The 23,917-nt window shown below is 38.1% G+C and overlaps 2 protein-coding genes across 3 annotated transcripts in view; both read left to right on the forward strand.

Annotated features, from left to right (window-relative positions):
* Positions 1 to 20,953, forward strand: part of LOC130916654 (E3 SUMO-protein ligase ZBED1-like) — a 53,189-nt gene extending 32,236 nt beyond the window's left edge. Inside the window, exons 4-6 of the mRNA XM_057837528.1 lie at positions 20,268 to 20,324; positions 20,424 to 20,493; positions 20,936 to 20,953. Of these exons, the coding sequence (XP_057693511.1) occupies positions 20,268 to 20,324; positions 20,424 to 20,493; positions 20,936 to 20,953 (145 nt within the window). The remainder of the gene's footprint in view (positions 1 to 20,267; positions 20,325 to 20,423; positions 20,494 to 20,935) is intronic.
* Positions 7,836 to 23,917, forward strand: part of LOC130915833 (transcriptional enhancer factor TEF-1-like) — a 106,237-nt gene continuing 90,155 nt past the window's right edge. Inside the window, exons 1-2 of one of the 2 annotated variants that reach the window (XM_057835955.1) lie at positions 7,836 to 8,071; positions 19,816 to 19,857. The gene's annotated coding sequence lies outside the window, so the exon portion shown is untranslated. The remainder of the gene's footprint in view (positions 8,072 to 19,815; positions 19,858 to 23,917) is intronic. The other variant, XM_057835954.1, reaches the window with a different exon arrangement.

Raw genomic sequence — 23,917 nt, forward strand, 5'->3', positions numbered from 1 at the left:
CCACCCAAACATGAATAGGTTTTCATGTTTTAAAGAGGATAGAATGCAAACAATGACAGAAGGGGGGAAAATAAGTAAGTGAACCACCACATTTGATATTTTGTGGCCGCAGTAACTTCAACCAGACGCTTCCTTTAGCTGCAGATCAGTCTGGCACAACGATCAGGACTAATCGTGGCCCATTGTTCTCGACAAAGCTGCTGTAGTTCAGTAAGATTCCCGCGATGTCTGGCATGAATCGCTGTCTTTAGGTCATGCCACAGCATCTCAATGGGGTCAAGTCTGGACTTTGACTTGGCTACTCCAGAGCGTGTATTTCGTTCTTCTGAAACCGTTCTGAAGTTGATTTACTTCTGTGTTTTGGATCCCTGTCTTGTTGCAGCATCCATCCTCTTTTTAGCTTCAACTGTCTGACAGATGGCCTCAGATTTTCCTGCAAAACATTCTTCCATTGATGATTGCAGGTTTTCCAGGCCCTGAGGCAGCAAAACAGCCCTAAATCATGATGCTACCTCCACCATGCTTCACGGTGGGAATGTGGTGTTGATGTTGGTGAGCTGTTCCATTTTTCCTCCACACATGATATTGTGTGTTACTCCCAAACAATTCAACTTTGGTTTCATCAGTCCACAAAATATTTGGCCAAAACTTTTGTGGAGTGTCCAAGTCTAAGTAGTTTTGCGAACATTAAACGAGCAACAATGTTTTTTTAGACAGCAGTGGCTTCCTCTGTGGAGTCCTCCCATGAACACCATTCTTGGCCATAGTTTTACATATAGTTGATGTGTGCACAGAGATATTGAACAGTGCCAATGATTTCTATAAGTCTTCAGCAGACACTCTAAAGTTCTTTTTTACCTCTCTGTGTATTCTGCACTCAACTCTTGGCATCATCTTTGGTGGACGGCCACTCCTTGGGAGAGAAGCACCAGTGCCAAACGCTCTCCATTTGTAGAAAACTTCTCTAACTGTCGATTGATGGACATCCAGACTTTTAATGATGCTTTTGTATCCCTTCCCAGCTTTATACAAATTAACAATCCTTGATCGCAGGTCTTCAGATACCTCTTTTGACTGAGCCATGAGGCACATAAGACAATGCTTCTAATCAAGACAATTCTTACCAGGTGTGTGTTTTATAGCGGGCAGTGCAGCTTTAAACCACTCATCAGTTACTGGGCATGCACCTGACTTAAATTGTTTGGTAAAAATTGGTTTCAATTGCTCTTTAAGTCTCCTTAGGCAGAAGATTCACTCACATATTTTTCCCCCATCTATCATTGTTTGCATGCTATCCTCATTAAAATATGAAAACCTATGAATGTTTGGGTGGTTTTAGTTAAAGCAGACACTGTTGTTACATCTGTGTGATTTTGACATAGATCAGATCACATTTGATGGTGATTTACTGCAGAAATGTGAGAAATTCCAAAAGGTTCAGATACTTTTTCATACCACTGTATATATTGAACAATGGTTTTTCATAAGTGTTTTAATTGACTCGCTTGCATAATAAATACAACAAGAGATTCAATAATTTGTAACAAACAAAGCTAATGTCTATATACAATGAAAAACACCAGTTTAAAAGTCAAGCAGCGCTTTTTCATAAGTGTTTTAATTGACTCTCTTCCATAAATAATACAATAATGGATTCAGTAATTTGTAAAAACACAAAGGTAATGTGTACATACAATGGAAAAAAACTATCTAAAAGTTAAAACAGTGCATGTGCGTTTTTTAAGTGTAAACAGATTGGGAATAAAGTGAACAAGTGACTGACAGCAAGTAGTGATAATATAACCACGCAATAGTGCTTGTATGACAATTTGCAGTACAGTGGTACCTCTACTTATGAAATTAACTGGTTTTGGAAGTAGATTCTTAACTTGACTGTCATACTGTGCAAAAAAAAAATGCATTTGTAAAAATTTCACAAGTTTGCCACTACCATATAGCCTACTACCCACTAGTCAGGAAAACAAAGGGGCAAAACTCATTTGCATCATAGCAGTGTTACTTTGTAATAATGTAGTGCACAACTAATAGGACGAGTGACTGTTTTTGGTAACTAATAAAAACACCATATAGACCTGGCGTCCACATACAGTGGTACCTCTACTTAAGATATTAATTGGTTCTGGAAGTAGTTTCGTAACCTGAAAATTCTGAATGTGAAGACTCTTTTTCCATGTAAATGCCCTAAATCCATTCCAAACATCAAAACATGTAACAAATTCATGTTACAAATTGGATTATTGGTCAATAAACACAAAATCAGAGTTGTGTATCATGTAAAACCAAAACAAAACAAGAATTGAATAAAGAATCAAAGTTATACACTCATGTAAAGCTGTCGACACATGAGGGGCTAAGGAAGAGGACTCTAGGATACACACATACACATACAGTAGATGTCCATCTTAGCCAAATGGATGCCAGGAATGCTAGGCAATAGCAAATGGCAGAGTAGTTCAGTAAACTCTGGGAGCTGCGAGTACCAGCCATACTGTATTTTTGCCTTTCTTATTCTGAAATTTCTTTTGTAACAAGAGGCAATATTTTCCCGTTGAGGAGTGTCTTAACCTGAAAATTCTGTACGTAGAGACTTTTCTAAATAGAGAAATAGAGGTATCACTGTACTTAGACTAAGAGGCAGATGGCTGACCTGATATGGTGCAAACGACAGTTTGTGCATAGATATTGATCTAATAGTGCAAAAATTGTATAGTGTAACTGCAAATATCGCAAATACCAACATCTGCGTAGCTGTTTACATATAGTGATCCCTCTCTACTTCGCGCTTCAAACTTTGTACCCTCAGTCCATCGCAGATTTTTTTTCCAATTAAAACAATAAATACATTATTCAATTTAAAAATGTTAAGATATATGAATGTATAAATGTACAAATAATTGTTTTCTTATATATACATTATATCTAATTTATATCATAATTATTACATTTGCAGTGTTCAAAAACCATTACTAATATATATATATATATATATATATATATATATATATATACTTATAAGTTTTTTTTTGGTTCTGTTTTTGTTTTGTTTTTAATTATACTTTGTGGAAAAAGGAAAACACATTATAACACGCCTCATTAACTAATAGGCTAAATGATCAATGCAAAATAAATCTACTTTCATGTGTATTGGTCCAGGTGATACAGTGTTTGATTCAAACCTTTGTTTTCAAAAACTGCAAAAGATGTCTGGATTTTATTGGGAAATTTAAATCGCAATATTTGAACATCACTTAAATTATATTAACATACACAATAAATACAAACTCAATAATAATCTATTAACTATTCAGGAATGCAAAAAATAAACATTTGTCTTTAGAACACTTAACATTTTCCGTCTAAATAAATAAATATTACTGAAAAAAAATTCTTAGTCAGGGATTAACAAAAATAAATAAAAATGGAGCTGTCCTTCAGGTAAAACATTACTGTTTTTTTTTCCAAACTCAACAAAAAAATGAAAGCTCATTTGGACTGCTTTAAGACTACATGAATAAAATAAAATTGAAAATTGGGGAGAAGGGGGTAAACCTCGATTCACTACATTTCACATAGTTTAATTAACATTAACAGTAGAAAACACATACAGGAGACACTTCTCTCTAAGCAGCTTCCAAATCCAGTTTTCCAGGTTAGCAAATCCACACAGTGTAATGTTATACTAACTTTGATGCAGGTCGGACTAACCTAAATGACCTATATAACTGAACTCATTTTATAATGTACATCAGGTTGCTTAAAAGTTGGTGGGGACAATTTGAGCATCTTGAAAAGTTGGTGATGTTATATCCCTACCGTCCCTATGCAAACCTACGCCTTTGGTTATACAGTGCTGGCCAAAAAGATTGCCCCCCCCCCCTCCGGCAATTCTGTCAAATAATGCTCAATTTCTCCCAGAAAATGATTTCAATTACAAATGCTTTGGTAGTAATATCCTCATTTATTTTGCTTTCAATGAAAAAACACAAAAGAGAAAGAAAAAAAAAATCATTATCATTTTACACAAAACTCCAATAATGGGATGGACAAAAATATTGGCTCCCTAAGCCTATTACTTGGTAGCAGACCTGGCTGCAGAAAGAAATTACAGGGGGGAGCATTACATTTTTTTGGGGGGGGCACACTTCTTCAACGTAAATTTAGCCTGAACAGTAGCGTTTTTACCCGTTATATTTTCTGATGATGGTGTCAAACAGTTGACTTTCGGCCGCGTCTTTGTCATGGCTTAAGTTCGTTAAGTTTCTTAAAAAAAAAAATAAAAAAAAAAACACGGATGTCCATTCCAATTTGAATTAGCAACGGAGGAGCCGCTCAATCGCCATTTCTGTAACCGAAGCAATCCCTATCCAATCACAGTACCCAATGGTACAACAAAATATTGTCTATAAAAGTTGTAAAGCAATAAAACAAACAAACAAAACAAAAAAGAATGAAATTAACAAAAAAAAAAATTATAACAGGTCAAAATTATTTTTCAAACAGATCATGTGATTATTGTAATGATATGAGCAAATCGTATCTGCATGTTCGATTAGTAAAGTCTGCTCGTCACAGCACATGGACGTCAGAGATACACCGCAAGATCGAGACAGCTGATAAAAAAGCCCGCCAGTGGACTGTTAATGTTGATGATGCGTCTCTTCTGTTCTGTAACTAAAGATCTGTCATTCAACGCTTTCAGTAAGTTTTTCTATTCAAGAAACCCCCAAAGTAACACAACTAAAACCTTAGACGGTCATTTGCTTTGTTTAGCCCAAACCACCTGAGGGATGAAGAGGGAGATGGATAAGTAATTTTTTCGAACCTAAGCTGTCAAAAGCAACAACAACTACTGAGCAAGAACCAAAGATTAAAAATATGGACCATGAAAAGCCAAAGAGCACCGCCCAAATGGTGAGCGGAGTTTCAATTTGCCCCACTAAAGACGCTAATTGTACAACAAATTTTGCACCCTTATAATATTTTGCCGCCAAAGATGTTGTGGCGGTGAATAAGCACTCTCTTACGATCAATTGGATTCTCAATGTTAGCCTCAGGTGCTAAATAAACAAGTAACATCAGAAACATACGTTTCACACGAATATGGCGTAAATTAATGCTTAAGTACACAGCGAAGACGTAAACAGGGATAGAGCGGCGTGCAGTTGTTGTGTGCAGGTAACATGGCAGAATGTGTCTGAGCAGAACTTTTCTACATGTCCATCCATTATCAAATGTAAGTAAATATTCCTTTATTTAAAGAAAGTTTGTAGTATTTACTTTGAAACCGCTGTATTTGCGGCCATTTTTAACACAAAGTTGCAATTTCTGATGGGGTGCAAAATTTGACAGAACACCTGTTAACACCGGCGGGCATGTTCAATGGATGCCCATCTTGGCGAAAAGTATAGCTGTCCTAAGCAGCTTGATTTAGAATTCCCCTCAAAAATGATGGGAAAGAAAAAAAGCTTATTTTCAACTTATAATGATAATTATTCTTCAAAGTTAATTTTATTGCTGAAACTGCGTTTCGGGTTCATCAAGATGTTGTGCCCCCCCCGCCCCAATAGTCAAACTCCGCCTGTGGGTGCCAGTACTTTTGGCCAGCACTGTACGTATCTTTCCAGAGCTATTAAATCAGAAAAAAAAATACATTGAACACACACCCAAAATAAAAATAAATTGTTTAGATTTTTAAAATGTAAATTAGCTCCGCCTCTACTTCACAGATTTTCAAATTTCGCGGCTGGGGGGGGCATCGACCGCGAAAAACGAGGGATCACTGTATACAGTACAGTGCCTTGCAAAAGTATTCGGCCCCCTTGAATCTTGCAACCTTTCGCCACATTTCAGGCTTCAAACATAAAGATATGAAATTTAATTTTTTTGTCAAGAATCAACAACAAGTGGGACACAATCGTGAAGTGGAACAACATTTATTGGATAATTTAAACTTTTTTAACAAATAAAAAACTGAAAAGTGAGGCGTGCAATATTATTCGGCCCCTTTACTTTCAGTGCAGCAAACTCACTCCAGAAGTTCAGTGAGGATCTCTGAATGATCCAATGTTGTCCTAAATGACCGATGATGATAAATAGAATCCACCTGTGTGTAATCAAGTCTCCGTATAAATGCACCTGCTCTGTGATAGTCTCAGGGTTCTGTTTAAAGTGCAGAGAGCATTATGAAAACCAAGGAACACACCAGGCAGGTCCGAGATACTGTCGTGGAGAAGTTTAAAGCCGGATTTGGATACAAAAAGATTTCCCAAGCTTTAAACATCTCAAGGAGCACTGTGCAAGCCATCATATTGAAATGGAAGGAGCATCAGACCACTGCAAATCTACCAAGACCCGGCCGTCCTTCCAAACTTTCTTCTCAAACAAGGAGAAAACTGATCAGAGATGCAGCCAAGAGGCCCATGATCACTCTGGATGAACTGCAGAGATCTACAGCTGAGGTGGGAGAGTCTGTCCGTAGGACAACAATCAGTCGTACACTGCACAAATCTGGCCTTTATGGAAGAGTGGCAAGAAGAAAGCCATTTCTCAAAGATATCCATAAAAAGTCTCGTTTAAAGTTTGCCACAAGCCACCTGGGAGACACACCAAACATGTGGAAGAAGGTGCTCTGGTCGGATGAAACCAAAATTGAACTTTTTGGCTACAATGCAAAACGATATGTTTGGCGTAAAAGCAACACAGCTCATCACCCTGAACACACCATCCCCACTGTCAAACGTGGTGGCAGCATCATGGTTTGGGCCTGCTTTTCTTCAGCAGGGACAGGGAAGATGGTTAAAATTGACGGTAAGATGGATGCAGCCAAATACAGGAACATTCTGGAAGAAAACCTGTTGGTATCTGCACAAGACCTGAGACTGGGACGGAGATTTATCTTCCAACAGGACAATGATCCAAAACATAAAGCCAAATCTACAATGGAATGGTTAAAAAATAAACGTATCCAGGTGTTAGAATGGCCAAGTCAAAGTCCAGACCTGAATCCAATCGAGAATCTGTGGAAAGAGCTGAAGACTGCTGTTTACAAACACTCTCCATCCAACCTCACTGAGCTCGAGCTGTTTTGCAAGGAAGAATGGGCAAGAATGTCAGTCTCTCGATGTGCAAAACTGATAGAAACATACCCCAAGCGACTTGCAGCTGTAATTGGAGCAAAAGGTGGCGCTACAAAGTATTAACGCAAGGGGGCCGAATAATATTGCACGCCCCACTTTTCAGTTTTTTATTTGTTAAAAAAGTTTAAATTATCCAATAAATTTTGTTCCACTTCATGATTGTGTCCCACTAGTTGTTGATTCTTGACAAAAAAAAAATTAAATTTCATATCTTTATGTTTGAAGCCTGAAATGTGGCGAAAGGTAGCAAGATTCAAGGGGGCCGAATACTTTTGCAAGGCACTGTATGTTATAGCTATGCGTGAGAGTTGAGAACTTGAGTTTCAAATTAAGAAACGGCATCCATCACTTTTTCTTCAGGATGAAATATTGACCCGAGTACTTTTTTTTTTTTTAGCAATCGAGCAACTTGTCTTTGCGTGTCAACATTACAGTCCAGTCTGATGCTGTCAGTGCTTTGTTTGACGCCGTGTGCATTTGCCGTCTGCTGCTTTGCTCTTATTCTTTTCGTCTTGAAAAGAGTTTGGGCGCTGCACTCTTTTGTTGTTCAACACAACCGTGTGCCTCCACTACAGTCATTCAGGCCCCTTCCCCCCAGCCAGCTCTTTCTTTTCCGCCACCCATCCTCCCATCTCTCACTCACTCACTCCATTTCATCCCTCCGGAGTGACGCCAGTCACCCCGCCCCGTTCAACTCAGTCCACTGCGTTCATTTCATTCCTGCTCCCATTCCGCGCATATTTCGCATCCTTGGAGAGAGCCGGCGCATTTTACGCACTCAGCGCGCCCGATCCTCCGTCAAAGCGAAACCCAGTGGACGCTCGCGAGTTGCCGGGGAACCTTCCACATGCTGCCGATGCACCCGTGTGCGCAAAAGTGGGGGAATTTGGCGATAAAGCGACAAATGAATCGAGGTAAGTTATCCAAGAGGAGTCCCCTCCTCCGCCTTTTGCTTGCAAACACCGGACGTTCAGCTCCAAGTGTTCACTGTCGCTGAAAAATGTTTATTTTTCCGACAGACAAAGTGCATTTCAAAATATATAGTCACTGTACTAACTGTACTAAGTATTAGTCGTGTGCACCACAGAGCCGCCAATGTCGCTTTTGTTACACTTTTAGTTGGCGATTCCCAAAATCCAAAATGTTGTTTTCTTCCGAAAACGGACGCATTTTTGGCGTTTCTTAATATTCTGATTCGCTCTTAGCCGATTCGTGGGAAAAGCGAATGGCAGAAACATGCACACAGTTTACTAAACTGAGAGTCAATGGAGGACTTGTTGCATCGGCGGATTTTGTCTTCCTCGCAGGCAAAGAGGGAGGGAGGCGGGTAGGAAAGAAAGACAGGCAGGCAGGCAGGCAGGCAGGCAGGCAGGCAGGCCCCAAGCACTACACACAGGCCACAGCTTCGCAATACGTACACACCGACACACACTGACACACAATCCACTACTACCCGCCTGTCAGGAAAACACAGGAGCAAAACTCATTCTCATCAGAGCAATGTTACTTTGTTATCATGTAGTAGGGGTGTGACAAAATATCAAAATGGCGATATATCGCGATACTTTGTATCCCAAAAGGTTATCGATATGCTCCTGTCAAGAATCGAAATAGTACCGTAATTTCCCGAATATAAGGCGCACCCGTGTATAACGCGCACCCTTATTTTAGCACCAATAAATAGAAGAATACAAGAAAACAGAGCTTTGAATCTATCTTTAAAATAGTTTTAAAACTTTCACATGTCGAAAGTAGACTAAAGAGAAATTATGGAATAATGGGAGCCATTTTATTTTTTATTTTTTATTTCATTTCATTTCAGGCAGTTACATTCATCTTCACAAATACAGATCTTTGCTTTCAAGAAACAACAGAGACAAAAAAAAGACACAAAACAAAACAAAACAAAATGCCTGAAAGGGAGTGGGACGAAGAAAACTTATTGAATCCCACCCCGATTTCTCAATAATCATCAAAATAAATAACTATTTTCCTGCAACCTGTTTCTGTTTAGTTACATAGAATACATCCTTCCCTGACACATGTAACGGGAGGGCCGAACCCTCAATATCGATTCCCTCAGTCAAAAGAGAGAAAAACAAGAACAACAAACCCAAAATATGTATATATATATATATATATATATATATATATATATATATATATATATATATATATATATATATGTGTGTGTGTGTGTGTGTGTGTGTGTGTGTGTGTGTGTGTGTGTGTGTGTAAATATATACAAATACACACACACTTATATTGCGTATATCCATACCAGTATGGTAAAAAGACCTACACAAACAGTGATGTACATTTAAGACCCTTCCTGAATATACTTAGACCAAATTAATTGTTTATAATGAAATTTAAATATGTGAATATTTTTACACTCTCTTAGTGATGAACTCAGATTGTTCCATAATTTAACTCCTCTTACAGACACACAGAAGCTCTTTATGAGTCGTTCTAAATCTAGGAAGTACGAACTCCCCGTAAGCTCTTAAATTGTGAGCTCTTTCACGAATGGTGAAATGTGTTTGTAACTTTGCGGGTAATGTGTTGTTGAAAGCTTTATATAGAATTATGGAAGTGTTGTAATCAACTAGGTCTTGAAATTTAAACAATTTAGATTGAAGAAATAGTTCATGGGTGTGATCCAGAAATCCAGTCTTATGAATGATGCGAACTGCTCGTTTCTGTACTATGACTAAAGGATTTGTCGTATTGCGATAGGTATTCCCCCACACTTCCACACAGTACGTAAGATATGGGAGAATCAAGGTACAGTACAGAATACGGAGTGCATTGTGATCAAGATATATTTTAACTTTGTTCAAAATTGAAAGGCTTCTTGAAATGTTGGTTTTTATATGTCTGATGTGGGGTCTCCAAGACAGTTTGTCATCAATTATAACTCCCAAAAATTTATTCTCACTAACATTTTCAATTTGTATACCTTCAATACTAAATGTTGGTTCTGTATCAATTTTTGCATTCCCAAAAATCATTGCTTTAGTTTTACATATATTCAATGATAATTTATTTATATCCATCCATTCTTTAATCAAGTTTAGTTCCCTGTTCACGGTAGTTACAAGTTCAATGTAACTATCACTACTGTAAAAAATATTTGTATCATCTGCGAAGAGAATGAGTTTTATAACTTGGGATACATTAAATATATCATTTATATACAAAGAGAAAAGTTTAGGCCCCAACACTGACCCCTGTGGAACCCCACATGAAATACCTAGTTTATTTGATGAATAAGAGCCGATGTTGACATATTGCTCCCTGCCTGTTAAATAACTTTTTACCCAGTCCCCAGCTACCCCGCGAATACCATATTTTTCTAATTTTTCAAGTAAGATTGAATGATCTAATGTGTCAAAAGCTTTCTTGAGGTCAACAAAAATCCCAACCGCATATTTATTCTGGTCAAGTGCATTAGTAATTCCCTCTACTGCCTCAATTATTGCCATTGAAGTAGTTCTATGCGTTCTAAACCCATATTGTCCTGCATTTAGTATTTGATGTTTCTCTATGAACTTTTCAAGTCTAGAATTAAAAAGTTTTTCTAAAATTTTTGAAAATTGTGGCAATAGAGAGATTGGTCTATAATTTGTGAAATTGTGTTTATCGTTGCTCTTGAATAATGGTATTACTCTAGCAATTTTCATTTTTTGAGGAAAACAACCAGACTGAAGTGATAAATTACAGAAATATGTTAAGGGCTTTACAATGGAAAATATAATCTTTTTTATTACTAACATGTTAATATCATGATAATCCACAGATGACTTACTTTTACATTTTAACACAATATTAATAATTTCCTTGTCGTCTGTATATGTGAGGAACATCGAAGATGGATAAAATCTATAAATCTTTAAATCTTTAACGGTTGATTCACAACATTGAATTAATGGAATGTAGTTTAAAGCTGCTGATACAGAATGGGGATTTGAGTATTGTTTTTAACTGTTAACATGATACTGAAATAGTTGTTTATTTAAGCCTGCGAGGCTTTTTTTTTTTTTTTTTTTTTAACAGTTTTTGTAACTAATGTACAAAACATTAAAAGCAGCTAATAGCGGGGTGGGGGTGTCATCAATAATCGATTTATAATTGAATCGTAGCTTCTGAATCGTAATCGTAATCGAATCGTTAGGTGCCCAAAGATTCCCACCTCTAATATGTAGGGTAATAATATGATCTGACAACTTCTTCAACTTACCAGAATCCAGGAGAAAACAAAACAGATGTGACTTTTCTTTTAAAGGCTGCTGTATAACTTATAACTCGTATATATGATGAAACGTATAACTCGTTTCATCATGACGAATAAATGTTTCTTTATTGATTGATACGACAAAATAAAAGTGGTAATTTAGGTCGGAAATCAGAAAAGCGCATCGCTGTTGACTAGAATGTAACAACAGGAACTATTGTTATTTGGATTTGAGTTTCCCGAGGGACAGATATAATTGACGGACACAGAAAGTCTGTGTTGTGTTACGTTTGTTACGGTCCGAGTTGCGCAGCTGCAATAAACGCTGACTAAAATGAGCTCAAGAAACTAAATTCTGTGCTTTATGAAGAGTGAAAAAGGCAGAATTTAACACAGACGAAATCATTCGACCAATCAGAGTGAAGTATTACCGTGTAGCGAGTTATAACAGAATTCACCGGCGGAACTTGCGGTTGGCACGTTGTATAGTTCACGGAGGGAGGTATTTTGTTGAAGGAACAGCCGGAAAGATAGTTATATTCCGCGGGTTGCGTGTGACTGTGAGACCGACATTGCTACCGTGTTGCAGCCTAAATGTCAATAAAGTAACGCGGATTAGCTCCGTTGTTTGATACTCCGCCTCCGAGTCCTTCCCTAGCTCGCCACGACTGAAACAAAATGGTGACGTCACGTGCCGTAATGGTCGGCAACGGATCGCCACACACGTTTCTTCAACACAAAATGGCCATGTCATTAAAAAAGAATCGGCTTTTATATATATATATATATACAATATATTTATATTTTTGTCTCCATCCCTGTACCCGTTTATAATGCGCACCATGATTTTACAAGTTGATTTGGGGGCGGGGGGGGGGGGGGGGTGCGCGTTATATTCGGGAAATTATGGTAGTTAAAAAGGTGTCAATGTTTAAAAAAAAAAAAAAAACATCAAGTTACTACCAAAATCTTCCACTATAATAGTGTCTCAGTTAGCTCTAAAGGCCGAGTTATGCTTCTGCGTCACACCCGCGCCGTCAAGGAAGACCCGATTTACGACCCTGGGCCGTAGCCTTTCTGGGTCCTTCTTTTTCTCTGACTTCGCGTCGCGTCAACGCGTGTGACGTGGTGGAAATGGACTATGACTGGTCCACTCAGACTGTTGTTTCTGGTTCAGCGCGAAATCACCGCCATTCTCAAACATTAGTTTTCTACACGCAAAATGGACTAAGCCGACGAGAGTATCAACGAAGAGCAAGTACAACAACTTCTACAATGTCTCGTCAAGACATTATGAAGATTGCCAAATGGCAAGCAATTCGTGGGAGGAGATTTCTGAAAATACAGGGCTGGAGGTCAGCCAGCGATTGAATAAAAAAATGGAAGAACCACCGAGACAAGTACAGTATGTGTGTGTTCGGAATCGAATGGCCACACGAAGAGGTGACCCAGTCGGCCAAAAACTGCCAGCTATTTAATCACTTTATGTCGTATTTATGGTCGGTACACTTCATCATTTATTGTGTACATGTGTATGCTGTGAGTCTGACTTATTTATGTGTCACGCTTCAAGTATATGAAGAGTAAAGCACAGGTTTGGTGTCAAAAGAGTTGTTTTGATGTTTCATTTTCAACAACAGACAGTTCACACACGATATACATCATCACTGATTGAGAGTGCCTCGGTGCTTTATGATACCGTTAACATCAAGGCTTCCAACGCAGTTTGGGAAATTCCATAGATGCCAGAAATCTGCTATGGCTTCCCACTGGCTGTTTGTAGGATACGGCAAACAAATCGGGCCGGAGGGCTTTGCAGACCTTGGACAAAACGATGGACGCAGTGCTCGACGCCAGTTTAAAGCTAGCCGCCACAGCTAGCTGGTTTTCACCCGAGGCTAGAACTCTATGCGGCATCAAAAGTTGGACAGACCGTCTCGAAACTGTCTTCTGCGTCGTCTGTGCCTCAACATTTGTATAATCAACATTTATTCAAAGTTGATGAGCTGAAGATCCACATTCTAGCGTTCCATCTTGCATTGTTTAGTTTTTCTCCGTTAAGCTAGACAAAAGGAAGTCAACAAGCATGCCCCAAAACCGTACAAACATAACCCCACACCCCTCTAGTGGCTTGGCAGTGAATTACAGAGCAACGCGTCACCTGGCCGGAGAACCATCGGATGTCAAATGACGCCGTAGTCGCTGTGCCGTCACGGCAACCTGAGTTATGCTCCCAACTCAGGCTAAAGGCTGCCATTGACGGTGCTCGACGCACAATCCATTTAGACTGAGAACGTTCGTTCCTTCAAAACCAGAGCATTCACAGTCATTTGGTCCGATTTTCGGGGCATTTAAAGGTAACTTGCTGTTCATTTTAGGGCATTTACAGGTCATTTCCTGTTGAGTTTGAGTCACTGCCTATTCACTTGGGTGATTCCCAAGTCACTTCCTATTCTGTAACTCAAAATAAATAGGAAGTGAGCCATAAAATACCCCAAAATCAACAGGAAGTAACTGAAAATCAACAGGTAAATGACCTTAAATGGCCCAAAATTACCTCATTGCTGCATTGGCTGCCACTGACGGCCATAGATTTTCAATCCGTTTGAAGTGGGAGGGATGGCAGCGAATGTTCATTCGCTGCCACCCTCCCAGTTCAAATGGATTGGATGTCTACTATTGATAAACTCATTCCAATTCACAGTGGACACTTGTTTTTCTGTTTATTAGTTGTTTGTAGAAAATCCTAGACCAATGTACCAATGTATCGATAATCGTTGAATCGCCATATCATCAGATCATTGTGTTCGTGAGCTTTGTATTGCAAATCGTATCATATCGTGAGGTACCAAGAGGTTCACCCTCCTATCATGTAGTGCACTATTTATAGGGCAAGTGACAGTTTTTGGTAATTAATAAAAACTTAACACCCTAAATACATGGCGTCCACATACAGTGGTGCCTCTATTTACGAAATTAACTGATTCTGGAAGTGGTTTCTTCACTTGAAAATTCTGGAATTAGAGCTGCGTTTTCCATGTAAATGCACTAATCTGTTCCAAGCTCCCCAAAATTCCGACATAAATCTTTTATAAATTATAAAATTATTATATTATATATTATATTATTAATATAATTATAAACTAAAACTTGCTTCTTTGTGGTCAATCTGTGACCAATAAAAACTAGGAGAGAGTTTGAAATCCGCACTTTTATTTTTGACAGAGCGCTCTATCTGAAATACTTTATTTTTTACGGCTCTTTAAAGACACCACTTGTTGTGATGTTAGAACACTGACATTATCATAACAGTGAACTGAAAGCTTGTGTTGTGTGTGGTGATGTATCTGTATTGTTACTAGTGCTGCTATGATTTATCGAATAACTCGACTATTCGATTAGAAAAAAAGATTCAAACTAAATTTTGCTGCTTCAAGTATTCGTTTAATTTAAGTGCCGTTGAAATGGTTTATTTTGAAAGTGAGTCTAGTTTTATTGATTTCGGTGGATACACTGCCTTCTGGTCTGCCTAATTTCACATGGCTGAATCCAGGTGCTCCCTGTTAAGACCAACATAAGCTTTTTGAGTATTTGTTTGAGCTAATTAAAAAAAAAAAAAATTTTATGCATTCATAACTTAGTTTATAGGCAGGGGTGCACATATTTTTTTTGCCCAGGTTCTCAGAGGAGGACCTGGAGATGTGACTTGGTCCTCATTAAGCTTGAGAGCCGACCCGCCTGATGCGATAAAATTATGACAAGCTTTACTTAGAGCCAATTACCTTTCATTAATTATATAAACAATTCATGCATGATTAAAATCAACTGGCACAACAAAATTGCTATTACTTTGAAGTGAAATGTAAAGAAATAAACATAAAAGCACTAATTCAAAATAAAGGGCATTCATATGCGGCTCTCACATTAACTCCAAGCCTTTGTAAAAGTGGGATGTCCTCCTCATAAGAGCTCATTGAACATGCATGTTTAGCTTTGTGAAATGCGAGCAAAAACACGTTTGTCAGTGCATGGCGCTGTTCTTCAATAACTTTATTCCGCCACTTGTCCATAGGGTGAGTGGGGTCCTGTCTGACATCGTATCGACAGTTTGCTTAATTGCCACATGCTCTGTTTTTTTTTCGTGCTTTTCAAAGTTTGGATGGCTAAAATTCTTTGACCCTACATAAAATGCGCTGCTCTTATTAACGACATTGGGATTCTCACGGCAAATGTTGCACCACATTTCCATGCGCGCATCATTTGCTTATAGCCATGGTACCTCCTGCAGCCACTTTTCAGCAAAAGTCCTTTTTTTCTGTGGCTCCGGTGACGTCTCTGTCGTCTGTCTGTCTTTTAACGGGGGTGGGGGAACACGGAAATAATTACTCAGTGGGGCCTGCCTCTTAGACATTTTGAGAAGTGATTTTCTCGTGTCCGCCGCAAATACAGTGGTCAGCCATTGGTACGCAAAAGCGCATGGAAGCCGTCGAGGCTCCATGTTTGTCTACGTCCAGTACCCATGCGGACCACTTATGTGCACCCCTGTTTATAGGTATATTTACTCTATTTTTGTGGGAATATGTGTCTGAACCATTTGATAAGAGCACTGTAAAAAAAAGGTTACATTATAGCATTTAAACTAGCAGACTTTTGCAATGTAACTTAGCCAATTATTCTTTTGTTAAATGGTGTTATACTTGTATAGCGCTTTTCCACCTTTCAAGGCGGTCAAAGCACTTTACACTACATCGCCATCCACCTACTGGTGGCGCAGCACCAGGAGCAATGTGGGGTTCAGTATCTTGCTCAAAGATACTTGAGTATCCTAGTACAAGTTCATCAGGGCAGAGAATCAAACCCACAACCTCTGGGTTGGGGAACAACTACTCTACAACTGAGCCACGTCATCCCCAATTGTTCTTTTGTTGTACATAGATCCACATTAATTTATTTATTATACCGTTTGAGGCTCAGCTCAGGCAATTTAATTTTTCATTGTCCCTTATCCGATTACTCAATTATTCGAACTAATGGTTCATTGATTAATCGACTACTGAAATAATCGATAGCTGAAGCCCTAATTGTTACGTCTAATTGGTATAATGGAGTGATGTGATTATTGTTGCTGCATCTGATTGGTGAGACTGGGTGACCCACTGTGCTGGTAAAAATAGAGGAAAAAACACTAGTGACTCTAGTGCAGCCCAAAGTAGCGGAGTAAGAGGTGCGTTTCTTGTTCACAAATCTACTCAAGTAAAAGTAAAGTGTATGGTGTACTCTTATGTTTTTCTCAGAAAGTTACATAAGTAAATAACGGAGTAAATGTAACGTGTTACTATCGACTTCTGACAAGAATAGATGTCTAGAGTGCCAATGATCACTGCTAACCCTCCCATTCAAAATGGGTTGGACATCTAGCGGCGCCAACGGCATCCACTGAGCTAAATGAGTACCCCATAAAGCATTGGTGTCAAAACTATTCCACATTGGGCCAAAGTGGGTGTTGGATTTCCAACAAGACAAGACACCATTTCAACAATCTGGTGTCTTACAAGTGTAATCAGTTGATTGCAGTCAGGTGCTGCTTGCTTTAGCAGAAACTTCATTGGTTAAACTGTCTGTGCTCAATTGGTAGGAACAAAATCCAGGACCCACAGCGGCCCTTGAGGACCGGTTTGGACAACCGTGCCATAAAGGGTTAAATAAGTACTAAAAGGTGGAAACAATACAAAACTGCAAATTAAGCATTGTTACACAGGTCGTAGACCTCTAATGGTTGTGCTGATAGGCATTATGCTTCAGTGTGACCAGAAAATCAGACGGCAAACTCATATGTGTTATATGCTTTGATAAGATGCACTCCTGAAAAGACTATGTGTTAGTTATAACTTTGGCATAGCCCTACCTATTGACAGATGCCTTCCTATGGAGTCAATGCCATCTTAAATTATTCGCTGAAGTCATTCCTACTTTGTCAGTAATCACAAAAATGAGCCATTTGATTAATTTTTCATATTAATGAACAATTCATTAAAAATAGACACCATTATTTTAAGAGAGTGATGATAGAAAAAAAAAGAAGCTGTATTCATATACTATATACTTAAAACACAGGTACTAGATACAAGACATCAGCAGTAACCAGTGGAAATCTTTTATCTTGGAAATGAAACTATCTAAAAGTTGGTAACAATTTATTTAAATGGGACACAATGACTTAAAAAGGTCAGGCACGAAAAATATAAGTGAAATATTATTGAATAGCTTAAATGTTATGGCAGACAGAACTGAATCTAAAACATGATAGATTATTTGCAATTTCTCAGTAAACCATAAATGAATATGCTTGAATGAAATATGACATGTTTAGCAGCCTTTCTTAACCTGGCAATTATAGAACAGCAAGCCTATCAGTAACCAAAAGGCCTCTCAATAACTTGTAAACATAACACTGTAAAATACAAACATTTGCTAATTGCCATAGTAAGGTTTATAACTCAGTGAAGGAAAAATATGGCCTCTATAACAGTAACAAACCTATGCATACTGACAAAACAGGAGTGGAAACAAATGCACACATCCCAATCCGACACCAAAAGTATTATTAATAGGCCCAGTAATATATATTGTTATTGGATTTATTGGGATGACGTCATAATTCCAATTATCGGACCGATAATTATCGTGCACCTCTACTGTGCACCGATAAATATCATTTGACAGTACAGTGGTACCTAGGGGTGTGATAAAATATCAAAATGGTGATATATCGTGATACTTTGTATCCTAAAAGGTGATCGATACGCTCCTGCCAAGAAACGAGATATCGTTTTAAAAAGGTGTCTGTGTTTAAAACAAAAAAGGGGACCAACAAGTTGCCATCAAAATCTTTCCACCATAATAGTGTCTTAGGTAACTCTAAGGCTGCCATTGACGGTGCTCGACGCCCAATCCATTTTCGAAATAGGGCTGCAACTATTGATTATTTTAGTAGCCGATTAATCGATGAACTATTTATTTCAAATAATCGGGTAATCTGATAAGGAACATAAAAATTTTAAATACCCTCACACGGTATATTTAAAAAAAGAAAAAAAAAAAGAGGCTCTATGTACAACAAAAGAACAATCTAACTTGTGTAGCAAAAGTCTGATAGCTTAAATGCTATAAAATGCAAACGTTTTTTTACAATGCTCTTAACAAATGGCTCAGACACATATTCCCACAAAACTGGCTAAATATACCTTTAAACAACATTATGAATGCATTCAAAAAAATCATTAGCTCAAACAAAAACTTAGCTTATGTTGGTCTTAACAGGGAGCAGATGGATTCAGCTATGTGAAATGAGGTAGACTAGAGGGCCGTCTATCCACCCAAATCAATGAAAATAAATGCTAACACTTTCAAAACAAACCATTACAATGCCACTTTAATCAAACGTATACCCGAAGCAGCAAAATGTAATTTGAATCTTTTTTCTAATCAAATACTCGAGTTAAACGATTAATCATTGCTGCACTAATTCGACACCAGAGCATTCGCAGTCATTTTATCCGATTTTCTCAAAATAAACAGGAAGTGACCCATAAAATACCCCCAAATCAACAGGAAGTAACTGAAAATCAACAGGTAATTGACCTTAAATGGCACAAAATTGGCTGTCATTGGCTGCCAATGATGGCCATAGACATTCAATCCATTTGAACTGGGAGGGTGGCAGCGACTGCCACCCCAGTTCAAATGGATTGGACGTCTACTAGTGCTGAACTCACTCCAATTCACAGCAGAAGGTTGTTTTTCTGTTTATTAGTTGTTTGTAGAATATCCTAGAATGATTTCCTGACCAATGTATCGATAATCGTTGTATCGCCATATCGTCAGATCATCGTTATCGTGAGCTCTGTATCGCAAATCGTATTGTATCGTGAGGTAACAAGAGGTTCCCACTCCTAATGGTACCTCTACTTACGAACGTCTACATACAGAATTTTCAGGTTAAGAGAATATTTTTCCCTCAACGGGAAAATATTGCCTCTTGTTATGAAAGAAATTTCAGGATACGAAAGGCAAAAATACGGTATACGGTACACGCAGCTCCGAGAGTTTACTGAACTGGTTTGCCATTGGCTGTTGTCTAGCATTGCTGACATCCTATTGCTAAGAGGAACCTCTACTTTATGTGTATGTGTGTATCCCACCATGCTCTTCATTAGCCCCTCGTGTTCTAAGAGCTTTACATACTCTATTCTTGGTTTTTCACATTAAGCACAACTCTGATTCTATATTTATTGTGCAATAATGTAATTGTAACATGTATTTGTTACATATTTGTATGCATTATAAAAGATTTATGTCTGAAATTTGGGGGGCTTGGAATGGATTAGGGATTTTACATGGAAAACGTGTCTCTACTTACAGATTTTTCAAGTTACGAAACTACTTCCAGAAACAATTAATTTCGTAAGTAGAAGTACCACTGTATTCCTCATTGTAAACCTAGGCAAAATTTGTTTTAACATTGACATCAGGCAAACTTGTGAAATTTCGACAAGTGAAGGTTTTTTTTTTTACTGTGATGTTACACATTTACAGTATCAACATTTGAAAGCTATATTTGGGAATGTGTACCTATGCCACTCTTTTTTTATTCTCTCTTCCTTATAATAGTAAATTAGTTGTGGAAAGTATAACTATGTGTGTGTGTGTTGTGTCATTGTCTTTGCTGTGTCCAGGCTTGGGAGTGTACAAAGCTTTTTAGTCACCCTGGGCAAACAGCCCCTCCGCCCGACACACACTTTCCTGCCCTCCTCTTCCACCCCCACCCTCTTCATTCCGTTGACATCTGTTTTGAGTGCTTTGTGCACCTGTAGGCTGTGCAAGCGTGTGTGCGTGCGCGTGTACGAGAAAGGGGAGGACGATAAAGGGAGGTGCAGAATGCAAATCCAGGCGTTTGTTTAGGGACTAAGCAACAGAGCGGCTGACTAACGACCATTTGGTGTGTGTGTGTTTGTCCCTTGCTGTCCCAGGCAGGCAGGTCTATTGTTGCAGCAGCAGCAACAGGCGTCGGTGGATGAGGACGCACCATATGGCCTCTGTGTGCTTTTAGTCAAAACCGCTGTGTACTTGTACATGTTTGTGTGTGTGTTCATGTACCAAACCAATGCGGTTTCAGTATGGCGGAGTTGCTCGCGGCAAGCTGCTTCCTTTTGTGTCATCTGCTCTCTCATTTCTTGACACAAGGACAAAATCTGGCATCCAGACTTTTTGTTTTCCCCCCTGAAAGATGTTGAGACAGTCTTTTTTTATCGGCAAAAGCTTGCCTTTTTTATTTAGAATTCTTCACATTGGTACGCATCAACAGGTGACACAGTAAATCTGGGAATGAATGATTATTTCTAGATACAAAAAGGACCCTGGTGCTCACTGTTTGCTGATTGCTGAATTAATATTTAAAACATTTGGCCAAAACCCAAAGCAGCTTTAACTCCAGGATGTTGTTTTTGTGACATATAATTCGCTTCCTTATGCTGGTTTTCAGGAAGAGCTCACTCCTTGAACGTGTATTATTCCATATCATCACCGTGGTTACTGTTCTACTGTTCTGTGTGTGTTTAAAAATGTGTACTTTATATTAGGAGTACACCCAAAATGATCATCTCGGTTACTTTCCGTCAGTATTGTAATCATGATTAAAAAGCACGATAATATATCATGTTAAGGAAAACATCAGTCTTTGTTCTGTAGTACCGTATTGGCCCGGATATAAGACGGTGTTTTTTGCATTGAAATAAGATTGAAAAAGAGGGGGTCGTCTTATATTCGTGGTCTAGACGTTATACCCATTCACGACGCTAGATGGCGCCAGATATCATTGAAGCGATGTTTTGTCATGACAGATCTCAGTTACTCCCCCCATTCACGACGCTAGATCCCGCCAGATATCAGTGAAGCGATGTTCTGTCATGACAGATCTCAGCTACTCTGAAGTTTAACCAGTATGCAATATTTTATTGCAATGTTTTTCCTTATTCAGATTTGTTTCAAGACTACAGTTACAGTTAGACTTCACTTTGATGGTTAATGCAGTTATTGCAATTTTGTTGTTTTAACACAATAGATTGGTTTATTTACATTTCAAAAACCAGAAGCCATTCATTTACGAATGTGATTGCACTTTCGTTTACATATTTAGATGTTCAGATATTAAGATTTGAGTGAGGCAAAATAACATGCTTTTTCTCTCAAATAAATTGTTATAATCATTTGTTTCAGATGGACTGTAATTATTTTCTGTATAAAAATTAATTTGGTGTTGAAAAAGTCTTTTTTCAAACTTGAGTCTTGAAAAAGAGGGGGTCATCTTATAATCAGGGCCGTCTTATATTCGGGCCAATATGGTACTTTACAACAAATTATCTAAACTGTTTCTGGAATTTTCATTGTAGATGATGAAAATTGAGCACTGACCATTTAGTGCTAACTGCCGTGCACTCTACATTGAAGGAGTTCTATGTATATGTCAAGTAGTACTAAAGAACTAGACTAGATAAACTAGAAAAATAAAATGAGTATATTTTTCCTTTACTTACCATTTATTCAAGTTTACTACCATTTAGCCTGATTGGGATAGCTGGGTGCTTTATCTTTATCATTGTGCAGTGAGACAAACTACGATCTAAACGAGTGACCAGTAAGTCAATGAGCCCCATCTTTGGGTGAGAATTTTTCCGTAACTGCCTGCTTCAGTGGCAGGTGAATACATTACTTGGCCCCATTCATATACATTAGGAACTCGTAGTACCTGATTAAAACAGTGAATGACAATAGATTATGAGGTGGTGAACACAAATACCAACTACTACTGTATTTTGGTAAAGAATTAGCATAGACTTCATAATGTATTGATGGGACACTGGGCACGGGGCCCGATTCATAGGGGGCCTTTCTCCATCAAAGCTGACCGAGTGGAAACACAGACAAAGAGCTTTTTCCGTTGAAAATTTTTGTGAATAAATGCTTAAATCCCTGGATTCTTTACAGATATGGACGTAAAACAGTCTCGATTCTTGGTTAAAAGCAAAATAAAACGTGCAGGTAGCATTTATTTTACGTAAATAATGCGAACTATGAGGCTAGTCAGTAAGGAAATTAGCGGCCGCCATATGAAAACAAAGAGCTTTTACTGTTGAAAGTTCATGTGAATAAATGCTTAAATCACTCAATTCTTTATAGATATGGACATAAAACAGTCTCGATTCTTGGTTAAAAGCAAAATAAAAAGTGCACGTAGCATTTATTTTACGTAAATATTGCAAGCTATGAGGCTAGTCAGTAAGGAAATTAGCGGCCGCCATATGTAAACAAAGAGGTTTTTTCCTTTGAAAACGCTTGCGAACAAATGCTTGAATCCCTGAATTCTTTATCGGTATGGACGTAAAAGAGTCTCAATTCTTGGTTAAAAGCAAAAAAAAAAACGTGCAGATAACATTTGTTTCATGTAAATATTGCGAAGTATAATACCAATGCTGTAGCAGCTAATTTCTCCCATTGATTTTTTTCACAACATTTCAAAATACTTGCATGGTACGAAAAATCTAACAATTACCTTGAATCCTCGAACAAATCGCTCCTGAGACAATCCTTCCTGTTTATATGCATTAGAGCTTTCGTACTTCTTCAACCTAAATCCCGCGTTAGATCGCTGCATGTGACCGACTACTAAAAAATGAAGCGTCGTGAGTCTTGGACGGCCCCCTTCGGGAAGGCAGTGAATGGGGAATGTGTCGTGTGTCATATATTATGAAGTCTATAGAATTAGGCACTACAAACGCAATAATGTAGGTCCGTCCCAAACGATTATTTTTCTCCCGATTAGTCTACAGACTTTTTAAACGATTAGTTGAGTAGTCTTATATTTATTTTATTTTATTTTTAAACTTTTTATTTATTTATTTATTTATTCCTAATATTGCAATAGAATTTTTGTTGATGATTATTAATTCACAAAAACATTTTTGAAAACTCAAATCTTTTATTAAAGTACAAATAAACACATAAATAACAATAATAAATCACAAATAAACAATTACATCAATTGCTGATGGCATTAACTAGTGCAAAAGAATGGAATGTAAACAGATTCAGAACAGTGTGCCTTCACGTTTCCAACAAGATTCAAAACAATTCTTACTTTCTCTTTTTGTGGTAGGGTAGGGCCAAATGAAATAAATCGGAAAAAAAGAGCGAGAGTTTAGTCGTAATATTGCTATGACGTAAAAAAGTCCCATTATTACATAGGCGTAATGTAGCTGTGAGCCGCTATGCTACATACTGTACATTAACCTTTGCTGGGAGCTACGACGAAGCATTAATAGAAATTCTTCAATTGATTATAATTTGATGTAGTTGGAGCAAAAATAATAAGGAATTCCTTATTCTATAACACAAGATACTTGCAATATTTTTGATTTAAACGAAGGCGGCAACGCGCCACGTTCAGTACATAGCTGCTTATTCAGCT

Source organism: Corythoichthys intestinalis, chromosome 5 (assembly GCF_030265065.1).
Source record: "Corythoichthys intestinalis isolate RoL2023-P3 chromosome 5, ASM3026506v1, whole genome shotgun sequence".
Lineage (NCBI taxonomy): Eukaryota > Metazoa > Chordata > Actinopteri > Syngnathiformes > Syngnathidae > Corythoichthys > Corythoichthys intestinalis.